The 24,707-nt window shown below is 39.8% G+C and overlaps 3 protein-coding genes across 5 annotated transcripts; 2 read left to right on the top strand and 1 right to left on the bottom strand.

Annotated features, from left to right (window-relative positions):
• The first annotated feature begins 853 nt into the window (after window positions 1-853).
• Window positions 854-13,490, top strand: rela (v-rel avian reticuloendotheliosis viral oncogene homolog A). The gene is given in 12 exon segments (XM_041984651.1): window positions 854-1,064; window positions 2,577-2,612; window positions 2,715-2,860; window positions 4,162-4,307; window positions 7,036-7,127; window positions 7,465-7,599; window positions 10,124-10,228; window positions 11,528-11,743; window positions 11,835-11,915; window positions 12,030-12,113; window positions 12,600-13,336; window positions 13,338-13,490. Coding segments are annotated over 12 exon segments (1,872 nt in total). The 5' UTR covers window positions 854-1,057; the 3' UTR covers window positions 13,425-13,490.
• Window positions 13,491-14,170: 680 nt separating this feature from the next.
• On the bottom strand, window positions 14,171-15,857 carry c5h11orf68 (chromosome 5 C11orf68 homolog). Of its 3 annotated transcripts, none has more exons than XM_041984653.1 (2): window positions 15,770-15,857; window positions 14,171-15,322 (listed from the first exon to the last, which is right to left on the bottom strand). In XM_041984653.1, the coding sequence occupies exon 2, from the start codon at window positions 15,269-15,271 to the stop codon at window positions 14,528-14,530; it is 744 nt and encodes a 247-aa protein (XP_041840587.1). In that variant the 5' UTR covers window positions 15,272-15,322; window positions 15,770-15,857; the 3' UTR covers window positions 14,171-14,527. The 3 variants fall into 3 exon arrangements, with proteins under 3 accessions (XP_041840587.1, XP_041840589.1, XP_041840588.1); XM_041984655.1 differs by having other exon boundaries at window positions 15,662-15,780; XM_041984654.1 differs by lacking the exon at window positions 15,770-15,857 and adding an exon at window positions 15,573-15,760.
• Window positions 15,858-17,054: 1,197 nt separating this feature from the next.
• drap1 (DR1-associated protein 1 (negative cofactor 2 alpha)) lies at window positions 17,055-24,707 on the top strand. The gene is made up of 7 exons (XM_041984656.1): window positions 17,055-17,419; window positions 17,979-18,051; window positions 18,395-18,488; window positions 19,221-19,346; window positions 19,895-19,985; window positions 20,075-20,163; window positions 23,287-24,707. Exons 1-7 carry the CDS (start codon window positions 17,378-17,380, stop codon window positions 23,474-23,476), a joined length of 705 nt encoding a protein of 234 aa, XP_041840590.1. The 5' UTR covers window positions 17,055-17,377; the 3' UTR covers window positions 23,477-24,707.

Genomic DNA, 24,707 nt, shown 5'->3' with positions numbered 1-24,707 from the left:
ACATAACTTTAGTAGTTGTACTTGCACAGGAGCTAAATCTCTTCTAGAAATATTTTTAAAAGATGACTAAATAGGAAACTACTTTAAAATTTACTTCAAACTGGTGGAGTGATACTGGTGAGCCATACTGTCTGGAAAGACATTTCTATCCTTGATTTCAGTGCCACCCTGGTCACCCCTCTAGCTCCACCACCAGAGAGGTACTACAACCATAGACAGTATAAAGACCAAACTTTATACTGTTTATACTTTATAAAGACTACAACTTATATTGTAGTTCTGTGATAAATATTTTTAAATGTTAGCATGACTTTTTTTGTTTTATTTCAAAGGGACAGTACATATTCATGAACATATAAATGTAAATATGCCAGAATTAGCCCGAAGGCTACTTTACATCTGTAGTCTCTGGCAGGTCAGAGAGACAGAAACATCATATGACATTACAACTTCACACAACAGACATACATTTAGTCATTTATTTCCTTCTCAAATGGTTCTTAAAGATTTTATGTAATATTTTTCATTGTGACAGCACATAAAAATGTTAGCATTAACTAGTTTTTAAAAAACGTGAATATTTTTAGATGTACAATTAAAAATGGCCTTTTTGTTAGTTATTTTATTATCAAACATTATTCTAAACTTATTGTTAATATTTAATAGTGCATAAATAAACAAACAAATAAATACAATTAGGAAATAGTAGTGTTTGCATGTATGTTGCTCCAGCTCATGACGCCATGTTGGCTTTAGAGAGGCGCTGCGTAAGAAAACAAGAAGTTGCGGAATATTTGTTCTGTAGTTGTTGTGCTCTTGCTGCTCTTACCGGAAAACCTAAGCTCGTCTAAATATGTGTGAGTGGAACTTTACCATGTGAACAGACTGCCGTACACAGCTGTAGGTGGAGCGAAGGAGGCGACAGAACGGCTCTGTCAAGAAGTTTTCGGAGTCCACATTGTCGTTACTGCAGCGTCTTTGATTCTAATAAAAACACGCAAACTACCGAGGAAAGACTGTGTACTCAGAGACGCTTGACCCGGACTCGGACACAGCCATGGATGGTAAGTGGAGGGGTTCGGTATTACTCGGCTACGCGGCTGGAGATGAAACTGTACAGGGAGTTGTTTTGCGCAAAGGGAAAGCCCCGCTATCACTGGGGCTTTGCGCTAACGGGAGGAGCCTGTTCCCAGTTAGTAACCCAAAACCGAGAAATAAGTTTAACTTTACTTGTTGTCTTTTTAAAAAATACACCGGTGAGTAATATCCCAGGGAAATTGGATACCACATTTGCTTGATTTCCTTCATGTGTTGCAAACCCACCTGCACGCGCGAATCAAACAGTGACGCTTCGCCAGGAGGCCTGTTGGTCCTCCTCCTGGATTTTAAGCCAAACTTAGAGCACAAGTCTGACAATTTCACTTTTATTCGTCTATTTGAGCCCTTATCAGTTAAGAAACACGCTCTGCTGAACGGAGCCGCCGTGTTACACATATTCCCATAAACTCGGCTTACATTTAATCTCTCTTTGACTTGGTCTTTGCTGCTACAACCACCCACATCATTTTTAGTAGAAGGAAATTATTTAAATCACACCCATTGGCTTGAAATGGGACATCTGTAAGGAGCTATGCAGAATTACTAGTGAAGATCTGGAAACCGACCAATACTTTATCATTACACCGCATGTTTAGCTTGTCTCATAAACACATAAAAAGCCATATTTTCTTATAGAGTTCACAGTAGATTGAAGTGGTTGCCAGAAATGACTTATCTGTCTTGAGTGCTAGTGGGAAGAGTTGATCAATCAATGCCAGTAATATGTCTGATAAAGACCTGAATGAAGGTGTCATGCTGTGGACCCAAAAGCTCCAGCTGTGTTTTGATATCAGTACCTTCAATGGTTTAACAGTGTCTGCTGCTGTGGTAAATATTTACTTTCACTTTCACATTGTATGAACTAAAGCTGCCACAAAGGATGCAATTCACTCAAGAAATCCAGTTTATAACACGTTTATTTACATTTATTAAGTTTTAATTCACATTAGACTTGCGGTGCAGTGATAACATCCCTCCTCCTCCTCACTCATCAGTGACAGCATGTGAAAGTCAAATAAAAGTGTAGCCACCCCCCACCCTAATTTGTCTTGGTTTAGTGTGAGGAAAGCAGGCATGTTGCAGCTTGGGAAACATCTGATTCATCCTTTTGAACTGAGAGGGTGGAGCTTTGACCATCTGATCTCTTGTCATACCTTCCTTGTTTTCCCAGGCACCTGAAACTAGAGTTCTGCTTGCTTTTTTCCTTCGAAGTAAAATACTTGTTGTAATAAAGCTGGTTATCTGATACCAGTATTACACACTGTCTGTCACTGTTTGCATTTCTCTCCACTTCTACCTCTCAGGAGTTCAGGATGTTTAGCTTGGAATCCGTTTTCTACCTACAAAAAGACAAACTCTGAACCACAAATATGTACTAAATCAGTTTTTTTGTGTGTGTGACATCTGTATGGCCTGTAGATAATAAACCACCACCTGATGAGGAGCTAAAATGAGTTTTCTTGTTTCTTTCTCTGCAGTGGTGTATGGATGGGGTCTACCCCCAGTCAACCCAGGTAAGAAGTAATATCTGTGCAAACATTTCTTCTGTAATATATGTGGAAACAAGCAGTGTCTGAGTCTCACCACTCTCTCGCTCTCTTCCATCTGAACGTCAGTCCAAACAGCGAACCCCTACATAGAGATCATCGAGCAGCCCAAGCAGAGGGGCATGAGGTTTAGGTACAAGTGTGAGGGCCGTTCGGCAGGCAGCATCCCTGGAGAGAAGAGCAACGACACCACTAAAACCTATCCAGCCATCAAGGTCAGCTGAATACAACTTTTCTTCTACCAAACCCCTTTCATTGTTCATAAAACATGAAAACTTTCACTCTTCACCTGCTACACTTTGATATATATGTTATATATCCACAAGGCGACATATGGAGGGATGGGCTAGTGTGGAGTAAATGTAGGAAAAAGAAGAAAAAAAAGGAAAATCAATAATAAATGTTTTGCTTGTATAAATATAGTTTGATAATAATGAATGAAAATTGCAGTTGTATCTTGCAGAGAGATGGATAAAAACTAAACTATATTAAAAAAAACACTATAAAACACTTAATTTAACCATTTAATTTATCCTTCTCCCATAATTTCACAACAATAACAGATTCACAAAACCGGATTTATACATAAAAAAACAAAATAACATAAAAAAATATTTCTGGCTTTAAAAACTGTCCTTTCCATCTGTGATTAAACCCATATGTTTATCTGTAAACTGCTCCATAATTTCACCCCTGATGCTGAAACACACATACTTTTTCACTCCTAAGTTACACCCTGTCTTCTCTTCCTGAAAAGCAATTCTTTATTTAATTAGAATTAAACCATTTCTTGTTCTGAATATTATTCGTGCTGTTTTCAACTGAATGTAATCAGGAAATTTTAGAGCTTGTATTTTTAGGAAGAGTTAATTTGTTTGCTCTCTATATCTTGCGTTATTCATTCAGTATTTGCATTCAGTCATTTCAGTATAATTAATTTACTTTAATTTCTCTCATGATTTCCAAACAACATCAAAGTTGTTTTATCTTATTTATACTATAATCCACTTTTTTATTTATTTAGTTAGTTTATAAATGGATGCACAAGTATTTTTCACACATGAATCCTGGAGATTTTCTGGAAAATATGCAGAAAAGTTGTTCCATCATATGTGTAAACTCATGGCTAGAGCACCGAGGAGGTTAGGACCTGATGCATGAAGGATGCTGTGATTTACTTACAGCAAAGCTCCACAATGTATTTGATTGTGTCCAAATTACTACAGAGAAGCAGAAATCAACATTTAGGTTTGGGTGAAAAGAGTACACACATACATGCACAGTGGCAGCTGTCGAAGGTTAACTTGGTGGAAAAATCTCCAGAAGCCGTCCAGGGTGAATGCTGCAGACATCGAAATCCGTGTGTGAAAAGAGCTGCGGACAGAAATACATTAGCAGAAATGTACATATCTATTGCATGGATAAATAAAAAGTGAGCTTAACCGGCTGTTTCAAAGCTTGAGTTATGCATCGGGCTGGAAGTGGCCATATTTAACAGTCACGTGTTCTCTGACAGGTGCACAACTACAGCGGCCCCCTGCGGGTTCGCATCTCGCTGGTGACAAAGATCTCGCCGTACAAGCCTCATCCCCACGAACTGGTTGGGAAAGACTGCAAACATGGCTACTACGAAGCCGACCTGCAGGAGAGACGGATACACAGGTGGGTTTCTTTGAGACGGAAATTTCACAACTTCAAGCCTCCGATGTTTTCTGGGATTGTTGTGGTTCAGGATGTAGTGAGATCTTACTACCAAAAATAGACCTGGGACTGGAATTAGAAATCTGATTATCTTCTAACCAACCAGGAGTCTGGCATGCAAAGCTCTACAATCAACTACAAAATGAGTATTTTATTACTGCATGATCAAAGTAAGAACTTGTAACCAAGACTATCTGATCCGTGCTGCGGTGTAGCTCACAATAAAACTCTAGTTCTCTCCATGGCCGTAGCTACCATTGAGGTCTGGACCTTGGTATTTTTCCACTGTGTATGTAATAAAATTCAGAAAAAAAGACAGTCACTACCCAGGTACTATCAGGTAGTATCAGGTACTATCAGGTACTCTCAGGTACAGAGGAGAAAATGTAGAGCTGTTGGAGACGTGTAACACTGATTTTCATCTGTCTGCTAGATTCAGGTTTTTGTGCTGATGTTCAAACAGCAGGGATTCCCTGCTATCTTAAAACTTCCTATTTTTTCCAGATGTGCAGTAATAAATATGGTTATGATATAAGGAATGAAATAAGTAAATGCTACAATAAAACACTGCATGAGTTCAGTTTGGAGTGATGAGTTAGTATGGACATGGTAATACGTCCCTGAGACCAGCTCGCATCATTAAACAGGTCCAGATACGGTTGTCTGCAGAGTAGATCGTTGCATAGGCCAGATGACACTAAAACATCCAGTACTGGGAGGAAAAAGCCACTGTGAGCTTAAAAAAATGACAGAATAATATTTAATAAGATAGGAAATAACATCAGTCTGACTCATTTGGTTAAGTGATGGTTAACTGGAGATTGTTAAAAGTATAGGTAGATGGATGAAGTTTATGTCCCTCTTGTCCAAAACTAACTAAATCTGATGGCCTCAGTCCATTCATTCAGTGTATTCTGACCACAGAGAGACACCTTTTGTTATTCCAGATAAAGACAAACGAAGCAAGGTTTAGATAGCTTTACATTGGCCGGAGAGATGGGTGAGGAGAAGGAAGTTCAGAGGGAAGTGGAGAGCAAAATGAAGAGGACAAGAGATGAAGAAAGGAGTGAAGAGGATATGAGAGAGGGGAGGTGGTTTGTGTGAGACACAAGTTGCTTACTCATCGACTATTAAAACGACTAGTCAACCAATCGGATTATATGTCTCATAATTATTAAATGGCTCATATTTCACTTTCAGCTTTGAAATCTTGCAGGAGGTTCTTATGTAAGTCCAACGTGCCTCGTCTTTAAATGTTCGAGCATTGCAGATGTACTTCCATGGTACGCAAGGTCCTCTTTACAAATCTCACATGTATTTAATTTATTTTGTAAGTTTAACGTGAAGTTTTCCCAGACTTTTGACATCCTCTGCTGCCGTTTTGCTCCCTGGTCTGCCGCCATATTTTTCCCCTGGTGGACTTTATTGCGTACGTGCAAACTCTCAGCCGAGATTAGAAAAGAAAACGATGTCTCACTCTGTAGTTTTTTTTTTTTTTTTTTGCCGACAGTAGTCAATGACAACATCGACTAATCATTGCAGCACTAATTTTGAAAACCCTGGATACGGCCCTGGTTCTCTCTGCGTTTGTAGGCAGCTTTAGAGACAAGAGAGGAGATGATGCAGCTTCAGCCTCATTTTTGCTGACACATCTGTCGCTTATTCAGAAAACTTTATTAATCCCCGAAGGACAATTTATTTCTGCAGTCAGCCTGCCTGTAGCAACAGAAATACAATAAAGGAGATAAAAACCAACAATGCAACAGTTACAATGATGCCCCGTCTACCAGGTTGACTATGGTTGGCTGTGAAAATGCAAGAGATCTGGACCAAACTGTCTCATCCTGAGCCGGACCATTTGGTGGAAATAAGGCCAAAAAACGCTCTCCTGGCCGGGCTGGAGCATTCCTAACTGTACTTACCTGAACCGTACCTTTCAGCAGAAACTAGGCTGTACTCCCCCTTGCCTCATTCTAACGGCCTGCTTCGTCTTGTTTGCAGAAATAAGTAAACCATTAACAGAACCAGTTGCACTTCCCTCTTCAGGCTTAGCAGTCTGGTTAAAAGTCTCAGGAAGCAGCACAGTTTCTGCTGAGCGTTACAAGGAAAGAAAAAAAGAATTAAAGCGTGTAATGTTCAAAGACAAATATAATTGCATAATGTTCAACTTTAAATGACATAATAGAACCAGTCATTCAGGCTAAAGGGAACTATGTCTGTGTCTTTATCACCAAACTGATGAAATCCAAACAAACATCATGTCCTGCAGACAAGCAGCTATATGGTGAGGCATCATGAGTAAACTCCCAGCTTTATTAGTCATTTGTTTGTCTTATTGACAAACCTCTCTTTTGGTGACTGCTTGGTCTGTCGCAAGACAGAATTGTTATAAACAGTTAATTTAATGAGCTGTTAGAAAATGTTTATTTAATTTTTGTTTATAAATAATGTTGGCTTGGCTTATTTTCAGAAAAGAAATTTTAACTGTTGCAAGCTATTATGGCCATCTTTTTAAAACTTTATTTAATTATAGTGCACAAAGTCATGTGGCTCTCTGGATGTGGTCAGCAACCCACAGTGACAATGCTTTTAATGTTTTTGGATACAGTGACAAAGATATCATAAGTGGAGGCTTAAATTAAAAAAACTAAAAGAATGAAACCTTTTCTGAGACTGTGTTTGCTTTCAGTTTTCAGAACCTGGGCATACAGTGTGTGAAGAAGAAGGATGTGAACGAGGCCATCACTTGTCGGCTGCAGACCAATAACAACCCCTTTAACAGTGAGTAGTTTCATCCTGAGTTTCTGTCTCTGTGCGGCTTCGGCTCGGCTTGTAAATTTGTTTCTACAGTTTTATTGAAGCACATTTGACTGATAAGAGCAAGAATTTCAAATATGTGATTAAAAGACAAATCTTTTCATTTACTTTAAGGTGCTTGAACCTGATGAAAAGAAAAAAAAACCCATTTCTCTGTAGTTTGATTGAACCTTGATGTGAATTAAAAAGCTTGCTTGTAAATGGCTAATTGTAGAAATATTCAAATATTGGCCACAAATTGACAGGATGCCGTTGCTGGGTTGCACCGCTCCACCCTTTCCTTTCTCTGTTTTCACCACAGTTCCTGAGCCCAAAGTGTGGGAGGAGGAGTTTGACCTGAATTCAGTGCGGCTTTGCTTTCAGGCCTCTATCACCCTGCCCGCGGGGGACCTATTTCCTCTTGAGCCGGTGGTGTCTCAGCCCATCTATGACAACAGTGAGTGGAAAACCAAAATACAGAAGCACTGGATCTGCTGATTATATTTTGGTTTAGAGGCTGAATAGTGAAGTTAGCTCAGTGACACCAAACCATATGGAAAGTTTTCCTGCTCCACTTCTGGTTTTTGCTAATGCAGGTGCTCCGTCTGGTCGGACCTGTTCATCAACTGCCTCTTTGTCTGATTGTCGTGCGAATTTGGAGGCAGCTTTTAAAGAAAGAAAATCAGAATCAGAATCAGAATCAGAAATCAGAAAGGTTTTTTATTGCCATATGAGTGAACAGGTTCACATCATTAGGAAAATGCTGCGGTACTTGGTGCAGACATAAAAACAATATAAGTTATAAGTTTAAGCATGCAATAAATATAAAATAAAAATTTTAAAACAAAATAAAGTCTCTACACTTTAACACAAAATTACAAAATATATATATATATATAAAATGTGTGTTTGCTCTGTTTTTATCAGCTCGGTTAGAGGTAATAAAATCAGCTGCGTGGTGTAGTCAGTCGGTGGAGGTGTAGGCTACGTTCTGCATGGCTTTAACAAGTGGAAATAAAATGCAGCCTCCTACATTAGAAGAATATACAAAATGGAAATGATGAAAGATTAAAAGAGGACCGCGAGGACTGACTTTATAACACCACTATAACGAGATTTATACAAATCCCTAACTGTCAATCACCCAGTGTAACATAACTTTTTATTAGGATGTAAACTTGATCCACCCACCCACCCATCCTCCCATCCATCCTCCCATCCATCCATCCATCCATCCATCCATCCATCCATCCATCCATCCATCCATCCATCCATCCATCCATCCATCCATCCATCCATCCATCCATCCATCCATCCACATCCTTCCATTCATCCATCCACCCATCCTTCCATCCATCCATCCACCCACCCATCCTTCCATCCATCCATCCATCCATCCATCCATCCTTCCATCCATCCATCCATCCATCCATCCTTCCATTCATCCATCCACCCATCCTTCCATCCATCCATCCATTCTTCCATCCATCCATTCATCCATCCACCCATCCTTCCATCCATCCATCCACCCACCCATCCTTCCATCCATCCATCCATCCATCCATCCATCCATCCATCCATCCATCCTTCCATTCATCCATCCACCCATCCTTCCATCCATCCATCCACCCACCCATCCTTCCATCCATCCTTCCATCCATCCATCCATCCATCCATCCATCCACCCACCCATCCTTCCATCCATCCATCCTTCCATCCATCCACCCACCCTTCCATCCATCCATCCACCCACCCATCCTTCCATTCATCCTTCCATTCATCCATCCATCCTTCCATCCATCCATCCATCCTTCCATCCATCCATCCATCCTTCCATCCATCCACCCACCCATCCTTCCATCCATCCACCCACCCTTCCATCCATCCATCCACCCATCCACCCACCCATCCTTCCATTCATCCTTCCATCCACCCATCCACCCACCCATCCTTCCATCCATCCATCCACCCATCCACCCACCCACCCATCCTTTCATCCATCCATCCACCATCCGTCCATCCATCCATCCATCCATCCATCCATCCATCCATCCATCCATCCATCCATCCATCATTCCATCTATCCATCCTTCCATCCGTCCATCTATCCATCCATCCATCCATCCTTCCATCCATCATTCCATCTATCCATCCTTCCATCCATCCATCCATCTATCCATCCATCCATCCATCCATCCACCCATCCATCCATCCATCCATCCATCCATCCATCCATCCATCCATCTATCCATCCATCCATCCACCCATCCATCCATCCATGACTTACTTCACTAAATAATCTCACCTGAACGCCTCAATTTCATAAAATATCATCTTTACAGCAGTTTATAGGTAATTATTGGCGCATGAGGTCCAGTACATTAAACCTTGCAAATTATACGGATCATGTTAAAGAACATCTGTAGCATCTCCTACAAACAAATTCTTTAATTTCCCATCAAAGTGGCAGCTGCAGCCTTATGGGAGGCAACGTCGCTCCTTCTCCATTTATTTCTTATGGAACTTGTGCGATGAGGCGAAAATCGCTGCCCTCCTCCAGCCAAGCGACAGGTGTCTTTCGTACATGTGAAATATTGAGCTCGTTCACATAGACGTGCACACGGGGGGTTGCGACGCAACACAGGAAACTTGAAAATTGTTCAACTTTTGTCTTTGTCAAATGGCACTATAACCAATCAGTGAGGGCTGCATTGATTGACCAATGAGCTGAGAGCAGGCTAGACAGCGCAGTCTGCAAATACTTTCAACATGGAGGAACACATCATTTTAGCTGTGTCTGACTTTCCCATATTTCACGCAATGTTTATAGAGATGTAAATGAAAAGACAGCCACGTGACGCTGAACAAGTTTTCAACTTAAATCCTTCTCCAGTCGGAGACTCTACAATGATTAGTAATTATTTTTTTATTTATTTATAAGTGTTTGTGTGATGTTTGTAAACACTTTTCCTCTCTTGCAGGAGCTCCAAACACAGCCGAGTTAAAGATCTGCAGAATCAACCGTAACACTGGATGCTGCAAAGGAGGGGACGAAATCTTTTTGCTGTGTGACAAAGTGCAAAAAGGTAATCATGCCTTTATCGTGCTACACAACTCTGAGCTTGCACTTTCACATTAAACCATCCATAAATAGAACTCAGAAGTGACTCAGCAGATGTGAAGCTTCTGGTGTGTCTGCAGCGGAAACAGTGAAAACTGTTGACACCCTCCAGAGCTCAGGGTCTGCTGACTCTTTTCAGTACATCTTCAAATAGAAACCTGACTCTCATAACAAAGTTAACAGCACAAAGCAGTCACCTCAAAGTTCAGACAAGCTTTGTGCATTTCTATGTCTTTTTCCCTCACGTGATGACCTCTGGTCTTACAACACCACTTTCATAATCCAGTTTCCTTCCTTATAAGGTCAGATGAAAACCAGAAATATGTGCACAACAGGAGATTTATCATTAAGTTGACACAAAGGGAAGCATATAACACACTGTTACATGCAAAATGTCCTTTTCCATTAAAAGAAGGCCTACTGATATATATATATATATATATATATATATATATATATATATATATATATATATATATATATATATATATATATTTATTATAGTGTGGCTGACATAAAATATCCATCCATTCATTTTCCAAAAGCATTAATATCTCACCTGTTGTTAGTTGAGGAATGGGGTTCACAACAGGCAGCTAATTTCAGTGGAAAAAGGCTCAGATAAGGATTTTTATCTTATGACTCAGTGGAGGCTGAAATCGAGATAAAAAATGTGAGTGAATATTTCACTAAAAGGTAAACACCTGGGCAGAAGAGAGGTTTGTTCCTTGTTACAATTAATTGTGCGTGAAACGATGCAAAGCAGTCACGCTGCCTCTCTCATGTTTTAATTTCAGCTCATGTTCAGGTGTCCTCAGTTGTCCAACTTTCTCATACAACAGTAACATGCAGAATGGTGGCGGTCTTAGTGGAAAACAGCTTAATTATTTTCTACTTAAATCACTCGTGTTCACATTACTGTGGTTTCTTGTGTTGGTGTTGTGGCTTTTCTACTAAAAACATTTCCTTGCATTAACTTTACCTTATTAACATGAAGTGGAATAATGACAGCTATTTATTTGTCAGTGTGCTGTAATCCATGTGCTTTGATTAATGGAGCTTGGAGATTAAATGCTCATTACAGCCGTGTGAGAAAGGAGACGTTTTCCTGGAAACTTTCATGCAGCCACTTTCACTGCAGTCATCAAAAAGCTTGCAAATTATTGCTGCGTTTGCATAAAGACTAGAGAGAAGAACAGGCCAAAGAGGCCGTCGCCAGCTTAGATGTCTGCTTAACGTGTGTGATTTTCTTCTTTCCCTGCAGAGGACATTGAGGTGCGCTTCTTCCAGGACTCCTGGGAGGGGAAGGGCACTTTTTCCCAGGCTGATGTCCACAGGCAGGTGGCGATTGTTTTCCGGACTCCACCGTACCGTGACACTAACCTCAGCGAACCCGTTAGGGTCAAGATGCAGCTTCGCCGGCCCTCTGATCGCGAGGTCAGCGAGCCGGTGGACTTCCAGTACCTACCGTCTGAGCAAGGTAGGAGGCAGCATTCCCACGTCATCTTTTTCTCTTCTTTCCACAAACCTATAAGCTTCTATTTTAAACCAACTCTCTCCATTTCCTGCAGATGAATATCGGCTGAGTGAGAAGAGAAAGCGCACGGGAGACATGTTCCAGAGCTTGAAGCTGGGGCCCATGCTGTCCAGTGGTGTGTTAACTTAAAGCTTTGCTTTTCTTTTTGTCTCTGTCACCCTCTAAACTTTCTTCTTTTTTTTTTTTTTGGAGTTGCACTGTAATAAAAACATGTCTGCTGAAATTTCAGTGTCCATTCCTCAAGACAGACGGCACATAAACCCGGCTAGGAGACTGCCAACAGTGAAGCCTCCATTAGTTGGCTTGCAGACAGGTGAGTTTGTTTATGAGCCCATTCATCACACCTTGAAATCTCTGCAGATTTTGTCTTTAACCTTTGTCTAAAACCTCAAGTCCCTCACTTGAGGAATCTTGAGAAAAGATGGCCAAACTACCAAATCACCTTTTTGGAGACCTCACCTAAACTGTCTGTACTAAAACCTCCCAAATTTCGTTCTGCGTCATTTTACCAGAGCTGAGCTTTACAGAAAAAAAAAATTAAAATAAAAAAAATACAGTATTACAATAATCATTATTTTTTTAAAAACATAGGAAAAAATATCTTAAATTATTAGTAAATATATATATATATTTTTATTGTGTGTGTGTGTGTGTGTGTGTGTGTGTGTGTGTGTGTGTGTGTGTGTGTGTGTGTGTGTGTGTGTAAAATTACTATGAGTCATTTCATTATGTAGAGAATCTTCTCAGAATAATTCTGGAAAGTAAGACTGAAAATATCTTGTTGTGTTTTTGTTTCAAGGAACCCAGGCGCCCCCTGCTGCCAGCGGGTCGAAACCCCAGAACCCCTTCTCGTTAAACCAGCCGGGCCATCTATTCTCAGTCCAGCCAAAGATAGAGACGGCCTCCTCCATCTCTACAGCGACTTCAAGCCAAGCATGGAAAATCATGGAGAGCCTGAAGCTGGGTCCTCAGCCCAAAGCCAACCCGGTGGCCAACTTTACAATGAGTCAAGCAACGCCTCCATCCTCCTCCTCCACCACCACCACCTCCACCACCCACCAGGAATACTCAACCGTCAACCAAGCAGACCTTCAAGAATTCTTCCCCAACATTTCCATGACTCCAGCCTCGGAGCCAGTGGCTGCTTCGGGAAGTGCAGCCTCATCACAGATCAGCAGCTCCTTCCCCCTGCAGGGCTCTCAGTTCCGGATGGATCCCCAACTCGGGGACGAGGACCTCCCATCTTTCCCCAGCCTCCCAGAAATGCCCTGTCAAGGCACTCTGGACAGCTTAAACATGGAAGACTTTGAGGACCTTCTGAACCCTGTCCACGTGAGCGCTTCCAGTACTGCATCCCAGAGCACCTCTGACCGTGCCAGTAACCCAGGAAGCACCTGGATGAATTACCCCAACAGCATCGTCAACCTGCTCCAGAATGAAAACATGATTGAACTTCCCAACTTCAGCAACCAGCCCCCCTATTTGGATGACATCGACGAACTGATGCAGGAAGAGGAACGCCTTATTTCTATCGTTCACAGTGGAAGCCAAGCCGGGTTTGTGTCTGGACACCCAACCTAAAACTTGTCCACATCATTCAGTTTTTTTTTTGTTTTTTTTTTAACAAAGACCCCTTGTATCTTTGCCCCTTTAGCTTTCAGAATGGAAATGCCTTTTTAAATAGACAAAAGAAAAAAAAGAGGATGGAGATGAAGAGCTGGAGGAGACAAAAGGTAGCAAAACTTTTCACTGTGGAAAATGAGAAACCAATAAACTTACCATAATTAGCTTTCATCCTGTTTGTTAAGCTCTCATTTGGCCTCAGTGTCGACATGTGGACGGTGATTCGCCACCAGATGTGTTTTCTATCAGGACTTGGCATCGGTTAAGGGTGCAATGGATTGAACAAGTCAAGCATGTTTTTGTACCGTTTGAACAATTTAAATTGAATTTCAGCAGCTGTCGTAGAAAGTGTTTGGATTTGGTTTGCTTTTACTGTAAATTAAAAAGGGGGCGGGCTGGTATTTCTGTATGTAATCAGATTTAGAGGAAACTATGCAAATCAAATGTCTGTGTCATTATCCCTTTGCATTAGTCATGAAGTTAATGTTCTCTGAAGGTTGGTGGAGCCAAATGAAGGTCTACATGTAAATAAAAAACAAACAATAAGTATACAGTCTTTACAACAGCCGCAGTTCAGATTTAGGTCACCTGTAATACTCTAGTGAAATGTATGCTTTTTTTGAAAATGTATGTGAGTGGAAAGATAGGGTAACTATGCTATATGTTTCATTTTAATGGGTAAATAACATATCAGAATCCAAAACACTTGTTTTTTGCCAATAAAATCCACAACCTGTAAAAACGGTGTTCAAAATGATACTTTTATTTAGATGCTGTAATCATAGTTCAGTACAAAACAAGGAAAATAGCTGAACAGAAAAGCCATATGTATATATTATTTAAGTAGCTGTGCTAATTATCTCCTGAATACGTGCACATAAATCAAAGATTTCAGTCTCTTCTGCCGGTCAAGTAAGCGTTAGTCTATAAACAGAATCGATTTTTTATTATTATGAATAAACTAAAAGAAAGTGAAAGCATTTCAGATCATCTTATTCAAAAAGGTTTAAATCTGATTTTTGTTGTCTGTAAAACTGGAAGAACTTGAGATCAGATCAGATACTGAAGGCCTCTTCAAACAACAGTCCTCTTTTTGAGCCTAGTTTATGTTACTTCGAGGTTGGTGACTTTGTTGATGATGTGGGAACGCCTAGGGACACACTCCAGGTCGAATTTGCTCTCATAAATGGTAGGACAAAGCTTCCAGCGATTGTTTCGGTAGATTCCCAGGTATGTGTAAACATCTGGCTTGTATGAGAGGGGGCATTTCACCCCTGTAGCACGGATGATGGAGTCCAACTTTATAACTTCACCCTCATTGGTGAAGTTCTGGTTGTAGGCACATATGACCTGCTTGCCTTCCGCTTTGGGATTGAAGGGACTTACTTTAACAAGGGAGATCTTGCCCTCTAGGGCTGCTCTGGCAACACATTCCCATGCATGGTCCAACTTGAAACCAGAGTCCAAGTGCATGAGCCATTTGCCTGTCAGCACTCCGTGGTTCAGGGCCAGCTCCTTCACGGTCTGAAAGGTGACAGGCCGGCAACTGTCCAAGAGTTTCTCCCAGCTCTCCTGGAGACCCATAACATCCCCTCCACTGGGACAGTGGTTGGGACCCAACACAGCGATCCACCCCACTGGGCTCATACGACCCTCCTCATCGCCAAATCTGTTTACTTGTGAGGGCCTGTTACTTTCCAACCAGCCATCAAACTCGGATCTGGGGGTTCTTCTGGAGTCGAAAACGATCCAGGGGTCCATGTCCGCGGCCATGGCCTCAGCGGCGTAGGTTTCTGCGGAGAAGGAGGTCTCCGGCTCTCCATCTCCTGGGGCCTCCTCTTCCTCCATAGTGCTGTCTATGAAACACTAAGACTTCCAAACTAAAACTTGGAACGTTCCCTGTTAAAATGGAGCAGATGATACGTATTAGAGGTAAGGTTAATCCATATATTCAGACTTTGTGTTAGCTTCTATGTTTGTTAACGGGTGCTTCTAGCTAGCTGGATACATTAGGAACTTATTCAGTAACTCAAAAGTCTTCCCACTGGCTACTCATTTGTTTACAAAAATATATTAATATCAATTTCGACTGTATATAGTCTACGACTGGTATATAATTGAACCCGAAAAAAACAAACAAAAAACAAACCTCAGTCCTACTGTAACAGCTAGCCGGCTATCTACACATTTTACATGGTTTCAAATGAACCTTCTTAACTATTTTCCCACAAATGCTACCTAATTATTGTCGGATGTTCTTCACAAATCGTGTTATGGTACTTTTTTCGTGTAGAACAAAAATAATCTCAAACTGAACATAAACCTTTGACGCTAGCATCAATATACCTGTCGAAGTGGTCGAAGTCTGTTGTTGTCATCAAGCCTTTTACACTTCCGGACAAGCGCAGATGTGTTCCTGGTCGCCGTTTCCAAAAAAAAAAAAAAAAAAAAAAAGTCACATCTGATGCTTTAACTAATAATAATAATAATAATAATAATAATAATAATAATAATAATAATAATAATAATAAGAAGAAGAAGAAGAAGAAGAAGAAGAAGAAGAAGAAATACGTGTTTTTTTTTTTTGTTTTTTTTTTTTTTTTGTTGTTTTTTTTGTCGTTTGGTGGATGAATGCTGTAACGTGACTGACAAAGACCGTTACGGGTCGTTTCTCAGGTACAACTACGTTTATTTGGCCTTCCATAACTCTACTAGCTAGTATTACCTGTCAGAAGTATTAGTTGTCAGAAGTGCAACCTTTTGAGGACGGAAGTACGCAGAGTGCGCAGACTACGTAGACTACGGAGTGTCACCGTAGTCTCCACACTCCAAAGTCTGTTTAATGTTCGTGAAATGGGATAGCATCCCAAGCCAACAAAATGTCCCATAGCAGCAACGTAGGACGTTGAATCACTTAAACCTCGGAAATTACTAAGTTTGCATATCATAAAACACTTTAGTGAACGTTAACACCGACCAGGTAATAATAATAAAAAACTGTCAGCCGCTCTGCTGTTCTCCAGCTAGTAGACAGAATTTTTGCCACCGTTTAACAAACGTTTTTAATGTACTTGGTTTTGTCACGTTACAAACTAAATATCCGAAGAAGTAAAGCTGTCAAACTTCTGATTAACAATCATATCTCCTATTCAGTTTTTTTTTGTGTAATTGGTGACGAAAAGTAATTTTATTATTAAAACTACACTGGTTATTTATGTGCTTAAGAGAGGCAAAGAAGAGTCAAGTAGAATAAAAATGCCATTGATAAACTTGATTATTCATGTTTAAGTATGCTTGCACAAATCGTATTAACAGAAAACTTCTAAGTGTCAAACTTTATACATATAACATCATCATGTCTTTATTAATCATTCGTGTTTCTAAACTATTGTTGGGCAATGGCTTGTCAGGGCACAGCACACAGTGACAACTTTATCGAAAAATCTAACGTTGTGGCAAACTTTTTTTTTTTTTTTTTTGTAGTATGGCAGCGTTTCACACAACACGAGTATCCCATTTTATCAAATATAATGCCACAGGGAAAGATGACGCACAATATTGAGTTGTTTACAACGAGTGACCATATAAAACTTGACATAATACACTGCGGTTGTCACAAGCGTTACGTCACCTGACAAAGACAATAAAATATATTTAATAAAGAAGGCACTATGGTAAAGTTATTTACTAAAGCAGCACGTTTTTGCACAGCTTCTTCCGCATGGAAAGACGTGCGTTTGTTTGAACTTGTCGGCTTTGTGACCCTGCGGAACCAAACTGACCTGAGCTGCTTGCCAGGCAACAAGGAACGAGTGACGACGACGTGCTAACGAGTTAGCCGGATAGCTACCGCTATCTGGTGTATATGCGGCGGAGGTGAATTATATATGATATAGAATTATAATTCAGAATTTGTTGTATATTATTTTAGTTTATCCATCCAGGTTATTAATTATGCCCAGCAAAAAGAAGAAATACAACGCCAGATTTCCTCCGGTAAGTGAAAACTTTTCCTTGAACCGGCGTTAAAACTAGCTGACATTAGCTAACTGTAGTACGGAAAGCTAGCTATTGCTGCTAGCATGAGTGGGATTCGGTCTCTTTTGTTGTTTAGAGAGCAAACGATTCAACAAGCAGACGCTAGTATTTTATAGAATAATTCAAACCATATCAATGAAAGCATGTCAGTTTCATTGAGTCAGCTTAATAACATATTTAGCATTTCGTTTATTTCTAATCCTCATATTAGCAGTGCCATATACGTTAGCAATCACTTATCGTTGTTTTTAGCACATGTAGCTAAACTACACTAAAAGTTACACATCTTGTTATCTGTACGTCTCCTGTAACTGCTCGCTAAGTTGTCTGTATATGTAAAACACAGTACATACAACATACAAACAGATCGTTGTGTTTTTTCTATGCTTCCCCCTTTTTTAGAATGTTGTATTTGGATATTTGGCTAACAAAGTTAACATTTTGGGGTTTTATTTAAGTAAAACACTTGAACTTTTGCATTAACAAACATCTAAAATTAGACATTTTCTCGTTCCAGGCAAGGATTAAGAAGATTATGCAGACAGACGAAGAAATAGGCAAAGTGGCCGCAGCAGTTCCTGTTATTATTTGTATCCTTATTAGCAAAAGTCACGCTTTCCAAAGCTTAGTAGGTTTTTATCATGAATGTGAAACTTTTGAATTGCTTATTGTCAAAAGATAAATGATAATCTCACAGTAATTCTAGCCATAAAATGTTCATGCTTGTTCTACTACCCGTGGTTTGGCACTTTTTTATGAGGAAGTGTTAGTTGTGGACAATAATATGCATCAGTAATATTCATTATGTCGTGTTGAACACTGGCAAGCTGAATCTCAGCATTAGAACCCAGCAGTCCCAGTAAGTAAATTTGTTTGACTTGCATGGTGTGCTTCCACTTGCTGCATTTTTAATTTTCTTTACCGAGACATCAGCTAGAGCCCTAGAGCTGTTTTTGGAGTCATTGCTCACAAAAGCCTGTCAAGTTACCCAATCAAGGAATGCAAAGACAATGACAACGTCACATCTGTAAGTATTTATATATTTGTCTTGAAATGAATTGAAGTTGCTGTGTTTTATTTACTGGTATTAGGATGGTGAATAAGGCCCCATCCTTAACAGTGGTTGTTTTTATGTATATCAGTTTATGTAATTGGACGGATCCAGAGTACTGACTAATGAGTGACATCGTATAAGCAGAGGCCAAGGGAATTTAAATTCCTGTACTTGTTGCGTAAACAGCCAACAACAGTTTCTACATGAAATTTCTAGGTATACCGCCTCACCTGTTCATGTAGCTGCTGAAAGTCTAGTTGGGCAACCCAAACCATCACCTTGAAAAGTTTCTACAGAAGTCCACCGTATTTTTCACTTCACAGCCTCCAAGACAGAAACAGAGTGAAAATCTGGTTGTTAATTTCCTTTTTGTGCTGTAGCTGCTGCAGCTGAGTACACAACTCAAGAGATGAAATACTCATCATAGTTTCTTAATTAAACAAAGATTAAAAAGAGGACGGCAACTGTTTTACTGCTCTAAACAGAGAGCTTATTCCCCCAACATTGCCAATCAATCCCACAATTCTTTGCGTTGTAGAAATATGTGCACCTTCTCTGTACTAGAAAGTGTTTCTGGGAATCGGTGACCTGTATTTTCATTCTGTATGTGCCTTTTAAATGAAAACACTACAAGCAGGTTAGCTGGTGAAGCAGGTTAGCTGGTGAAGCAGGCAGTGTTTGAAAACTGCATCTATCTGTTTGCAGAAAACAGTGCATTGAGCTGGAGCAACAGTTTGACTTCTTGAAAGACCTGGTGGCGACGGTGCCAGACATGCAGGGCGATGGGGAAGAGAACCACACTGAGGGGGGAGGAGAAAAAGTCCCACGCAGGTACGTTGACACCATGAACCTCAACAGCAGGAAGCAGGGAGACTTTTTCACTTCAAAGCTAAGGAAATATAAATAGCAAAAAATGAGTTTTTTGGGTACTTTTTTCCCCCAACTACAGAGTGAGAAGTAATTATTGAGGAATTGTACAGAAGAAACATCAGAATTGATGTAAATTAAATTCAGGCACGGCAGCTAATTTGTTGCAGAAATGTTGGCAAAGGTTTAAAAAGAATTGAAATGAGTAAGAAGTCGTGTGGCTGATTAAATTTGAAGCTGTTATAAACTTGATGTTTGTGTTAGCTTTAGGGAGAAAACAACTGGATCAAAAATTATTTTCACCATGGTATTGGCCATGATGGAGCCACTTTATTAGATGCTGTAGAGCCATTTAATTAGTTTCTAATTTATAAAGATGTGACTATTTTTGTTTCATTCAGATATATGGAGTATTTATGTTTTCCAAACAAATCCTCGAGGGAAAAGCAGCTTGTCGAAAACAGAAACTACTTTCACCTGTCTCTACATCCTGTATCGTTTTTTTCTTCCAGGGGTCGAAAACCAGGTTCTGGTCGCAAGAACGGGGGGGCTGGCTCCAAAGGAAAGGACAAGAAGTTATCTGGAACAGAATCGGAGCAAGAGGTGGGAGGGGGTTCGCAGAGAGATGTTTCATGTGGGTTTTATTTGAGGGAGGAGGGGTTTCACTGTTTCATTCTTCCTTGTGGGAAAAGGACGACTCTGAAGACAGCGAGACAGACGGGGACGAAGAGGACGGCTCTCAGTCAAGCACAAATCAACAGTCTGCATCCAAGTTCCACAGGTGAGACAGGGTTGAGAATTTAAAACATTAAGATTTGCGTAGTCTCACTATGAAGGCAAATAATGAGAGATTAACAGTGTTGTCAGTTCAGAGAAATCGTGGGTGACTTTACAACCAACAGCCACTACATGGCGCTGTTTCTCCACTGGATTAATTGGAAAAAAGCTTTTTGCAGTGTCCTAGATTCACTGCACACACTAATTTAATGCAGGTGAAAGGATATGGTTGTGTGAATATGAAAGTACACCCTCTTTCCATTCTGAGGTTCAAATTTAAGGGGAGTGTATTTTTTCTAATATTACCAGGTCTTAAAATTAGGTCAATACAATCTCAGATGAACAACACATGACATATTGTACAGTATCATTATTTATTTAACAAAAACTGAGCCAAAAGAGCAAAAACAATGTGTGGAAAAACTAATGTAACACCTACTACTTTTTTAGGAAATGAGAGGGTAAGCAGCAGCCAGGTTTTTACTGATAAAATACGTCTGATTAGCTGATCACTCTTATTAAATCTGCTGGTCTGGAGCGTTCAGATTTGTGTTAACACAGTGTCGAGGAGGAAGTACATCAGCAGTGATTTTAGTGAAGTAATTGTTGCATCCAATCAGGCTGTGAAGGTTTACAAGGTCGTCTTCAAACAATTTGATGTCCCGTTTGGAGAAACTGCCAAACGGTCACACTCTCCAGGCCTCATTTAGCATGTTGACTGTTAAAGTTCATGACAGTGAAACAGAAAAGACCAAACAGATATGGCTTGACTGGAAGGGCTGCAGGAGTAAGCCTTTTCTCCCTAAACGGCTGCAACTGAACAGAAGAATATATTTTTATTTATTTATTTATTTTTTAACATGATAAAAAAGAAAGAAAAACAGAAATTGTAACAAATAAAAATGAATATAATAAAGATAAAAAAAACAACTCATTTTCCGACTTTTCTTTTAAATTCTAATGGTCTGAAAATAGGAGTGAGAACTTTTTTAAGATCTCCCTTTATTATTTTATGTGCGTAATATATTGAGTATTTATATAAATTATTACTCAGTGTATTTCACAGAAGTATATCCATATAAAGTGAGATAAAATAATACTTAATACAACCATATAGTAACAAGCAATTCATAGCTGAACATCCATGTTCTCCTAACAACAAATCCAAGACAGTACCAGTGAGTTTATTGGATTTTTTTTAAGTATTTATTTCTAAATTGTTATTTTAATTTTGATTATTTTCCACATTTTTTAATTTAATTGCTGAAGTTAATCTATAAATAAACCCCACGGGTTGTAGGACAAAGACACTTGGCGTTTGTTATTTATTTACTTATTTAAATTATTTTTTCTAACCTCTTTGTGACAAGGCCTATTTTGTCTGCCTCCTGTACCCAAAATAAATTAAGTGTATCTTTACAACTGCTAGGGTTGTATGTATAGTCTTGGTCTCAAAAGAAATCTGAGACATGTGAGATTACTACAGAAGTGTCACAAACAAAATATGTATCTCTGTTTCAGAGTAAGTTCACCTGGAACACAGAAGAAAATGTAAATGGTTATCTCCTTGTGAAAGAAAACCACATTAATTTCAGTGGAAACCAGAGGACAGCAGCCCAGTTCATCTAGGAATGAGTCAAGTAATGTCTGATGAGGAACTGTGCGACAGTAGAAGCTAAGCAAGTGAACCTGAGTAGTTTTCCAGGTGTTTTAATAAAGGTGTTAAAAGGTTTTTGAGCTGGAAAAAAAGTTTTGTCCACAAAACGGCAAAAGTAAGACATGATTTCTGATTCTGGCTGCTAGCTCCCAGATTTCGTCCTGCAGTGAAGAGACAGACATCTTTGTAATCAGCAGAGTCTCAGCTTTCATACTACCCCGTGTTCGTGTGGTTTGCTTGAAGTGGAGAAATTAGGAGAAGCTCTAAAGTGGACAGTGATGTTCTCATATTTTTTACATGCCCATATAATTGCTAGAGGCTTGCACTGTGGATTTGTTTAAATGCCGATGCTTGGTAGAGTCTTTTAGCTGAGTTTCTCCCCACCATTTTAGTATGCTGCACATTAGGATAGCTGCTTCGTAGTGTGTGCAGACATCTTCTGTATTGCACAAGGTATTCTTGTGATGAAGAGGTTAACATACATGCATTATGTAATAAGTAGTGTTTTAAAAGTGACTTGGTTCAAGACATGTTTAACGTTAGCTATGTTGGAAAAAAAATTCAAGTGTAGACCTTTTACATGTTAATGTATAGAGCTATTTTAAGAAAACCAAACACCTCATACCAACTGTCCAGCATGGTGGTGGAGGGATGATGATCTGGGCTTGACCTGGACACCTTAAAGCCATTGAGTGAACCATGAACTCCTCTGTATACTAAAGTAATCCAGAGTCAAATGTGAGGCCATCTGTGTGACAGCTGAAGCTTGGCTCGTGAACCAAGACAATGATCCCAAACACAGCAGCAGAATGACTGAAAAAGAAAAGAATCACGGTGTTGACATGGAAACCGAAACAATGTTGTGAAGAATCACGGTGTTGACATGGAAACTGAAACAATGTTGTGAAGAATCACGGTGTTGACATGGAAACTGAAACAATGTGGGACAACATTTTTACAGAGTGATGCAAGACACTAATAACAAGTTGCTACAAGCTGGGGCATCATAGTTTCTGTACACTGCTTGTGCATTTCGGCCAGTTTTAGATTAAAGAATAATACAACAGTATAATAAACGGTGTTGTTCATCTACAGTAGTTTTTTAACCAGTAAAAAAAACTGCTTAGGACCAGATATATTATTTTATTGTATCCTAATACATGAAACCTTAAAATTGGTAACGGGTATAATTTTTCCACATGATTGTAGTTCATATTGGGAAAGTGAGAGAAAGTAGTGCACTCAGAAGTCAGTATATTCTTATTGGACACTTTCCTTTTCATTTTCTGTCAGGAAAAACTGATTAAGTATTTCTTGTTATAGCAGTATATAGTAAAGGTAGCACCTCATTAAATAAAATCACTTTTATTTATAAAGAACTTTTCCTACCAAAGGCACCACAAAGTCCTTAAATGCTTAATTTAAAAGGGTAAGATTGTAGCACCCAGTTCACACTTTTGCCTCTTGCAGCTCAAACGCCCCCCCTCAGTACATGCACATGGGCAACATGGTGTCTATGGGCAGCCTGGCTCCAGCACAGCCCCAGGGCAGCGTGGCCTTCGCTCCCCATCCTTCCATGATGAGCCACACGCCGCCTCCCCCAGCTCCCGCTCCACACAAACACGATGACGATGACGACGACGAAGACTATGACTCTTAGCTCTCTCTTCACCCCTCCACTTCTCTGTTTTTCTCTCTCACGCACACACAAACACACAGAGAATCTTTCAACTTCATTTTCCGATGCTACAGTTTACCCAGCGGCTGCTGTAACCAGCGGAGGGACAGACTCTTCATTGCAGCCCGCAGCAAGAGACAAAAGTTGTATATTATGTGTTTTAATTTTCTCCTTTTTTTTCTTGAAAAAGAAAAGTTTTATTTCATTGTAGAGAAGAGTCCATTGAGGATGTTTTTTAACAAGTCAGTTGTTGGGTTTTTGACTAGTAAACATGGCAGTCTTCACTGTTGTCATGAGCCCCTGTAGACAGGATAGGTGTGGTTTGTGTTGTTGCAGCTTCTTTTATTTTTCTTTAAATCTTTTTGGCACTTTTCTTTCTTCCTCATTTCTCTGTAGAACACATAACAAACATATCAGTTACCCAGACCCTCAGGTTGGCTGGACATAATCCACCAATGGTGGCCAAAGCCGTTGATTCTTCCACACAGATAACCGGGTGATGAGTTCAGGGCCGACCGCTTGTAAAGATTTTTTTTTTTTTTTTTTTTTTTTGAGGAGGGGGGTCTTCGTCGTCACCGCTGAAGTGTTATATTAACTGCGTTACCTTCGCTCCCGTTATGATGTGAGCTATCCTTCCCCCTGTTTTTCATCGCGTCTCGCTGGTCGGTCCTGGTTAACTGGCTGGAACATAAACAAGAAACCAGGTGTATTTTTACTATAGACGAGGAAGCCACATATTTTCTTTTGAATTAGCTTCTATTTTTAATTAGCGTTTTTAGAACTGTAAAAAGAGAACTGTAAACCTCTACAACAACAGCCCTGAATTCATGTGCATCAGCAGGTTAATGGTATACATTTAGTTTTTTTCAGTCGTGCTGGCGGTAGGAGCTTGTATATTATTTTTTATGACCGTTAAATTCCCCTGAACTGTCCATGAGATGCACTGCAACTCCTGGGACCTTAACTTTGTTTTTAAAAGTTATTTCCTGTCCTCTAATTTTCTATTGGGATACCCACTCCAATTTTTGCTCCCTTCATCATTTCGTCCCCCTCTTTTAAATTGTTTTAAAATAAAAAGACAGCAAAGAAGGGGCTCCCATTTATGTGTCAGTCTCATTATGAAATGGTTGTGAACAGTTCACACTGTATTGTAAACTTTTAAACATTCTTTTTATTTTGTATGGGTGAAATAAAGTTCATATTTCAAATAGAA

Source organism: Melanotaenia boesemani, chromosome 5, assembly GCF_017639745.1.
Source record: "Melanotaenia boesemani isolate fMelBoe1 chromosome 5, fMelBoe1.pri, whole genome shotgun sequence".
NCBI classification, from domain to species: domain Eukaryota; kingdom Metazoa; phylum Chordata; class Actinopteri; order Atheriniformes; family Melanotaeniidae; genus Melanotaenia; species Melanotaenia boesemani.
Note: the sequence above shows the minus strand (reverse complement) of the source record. Positions and strands in the feature narration are given on the sequence as shown.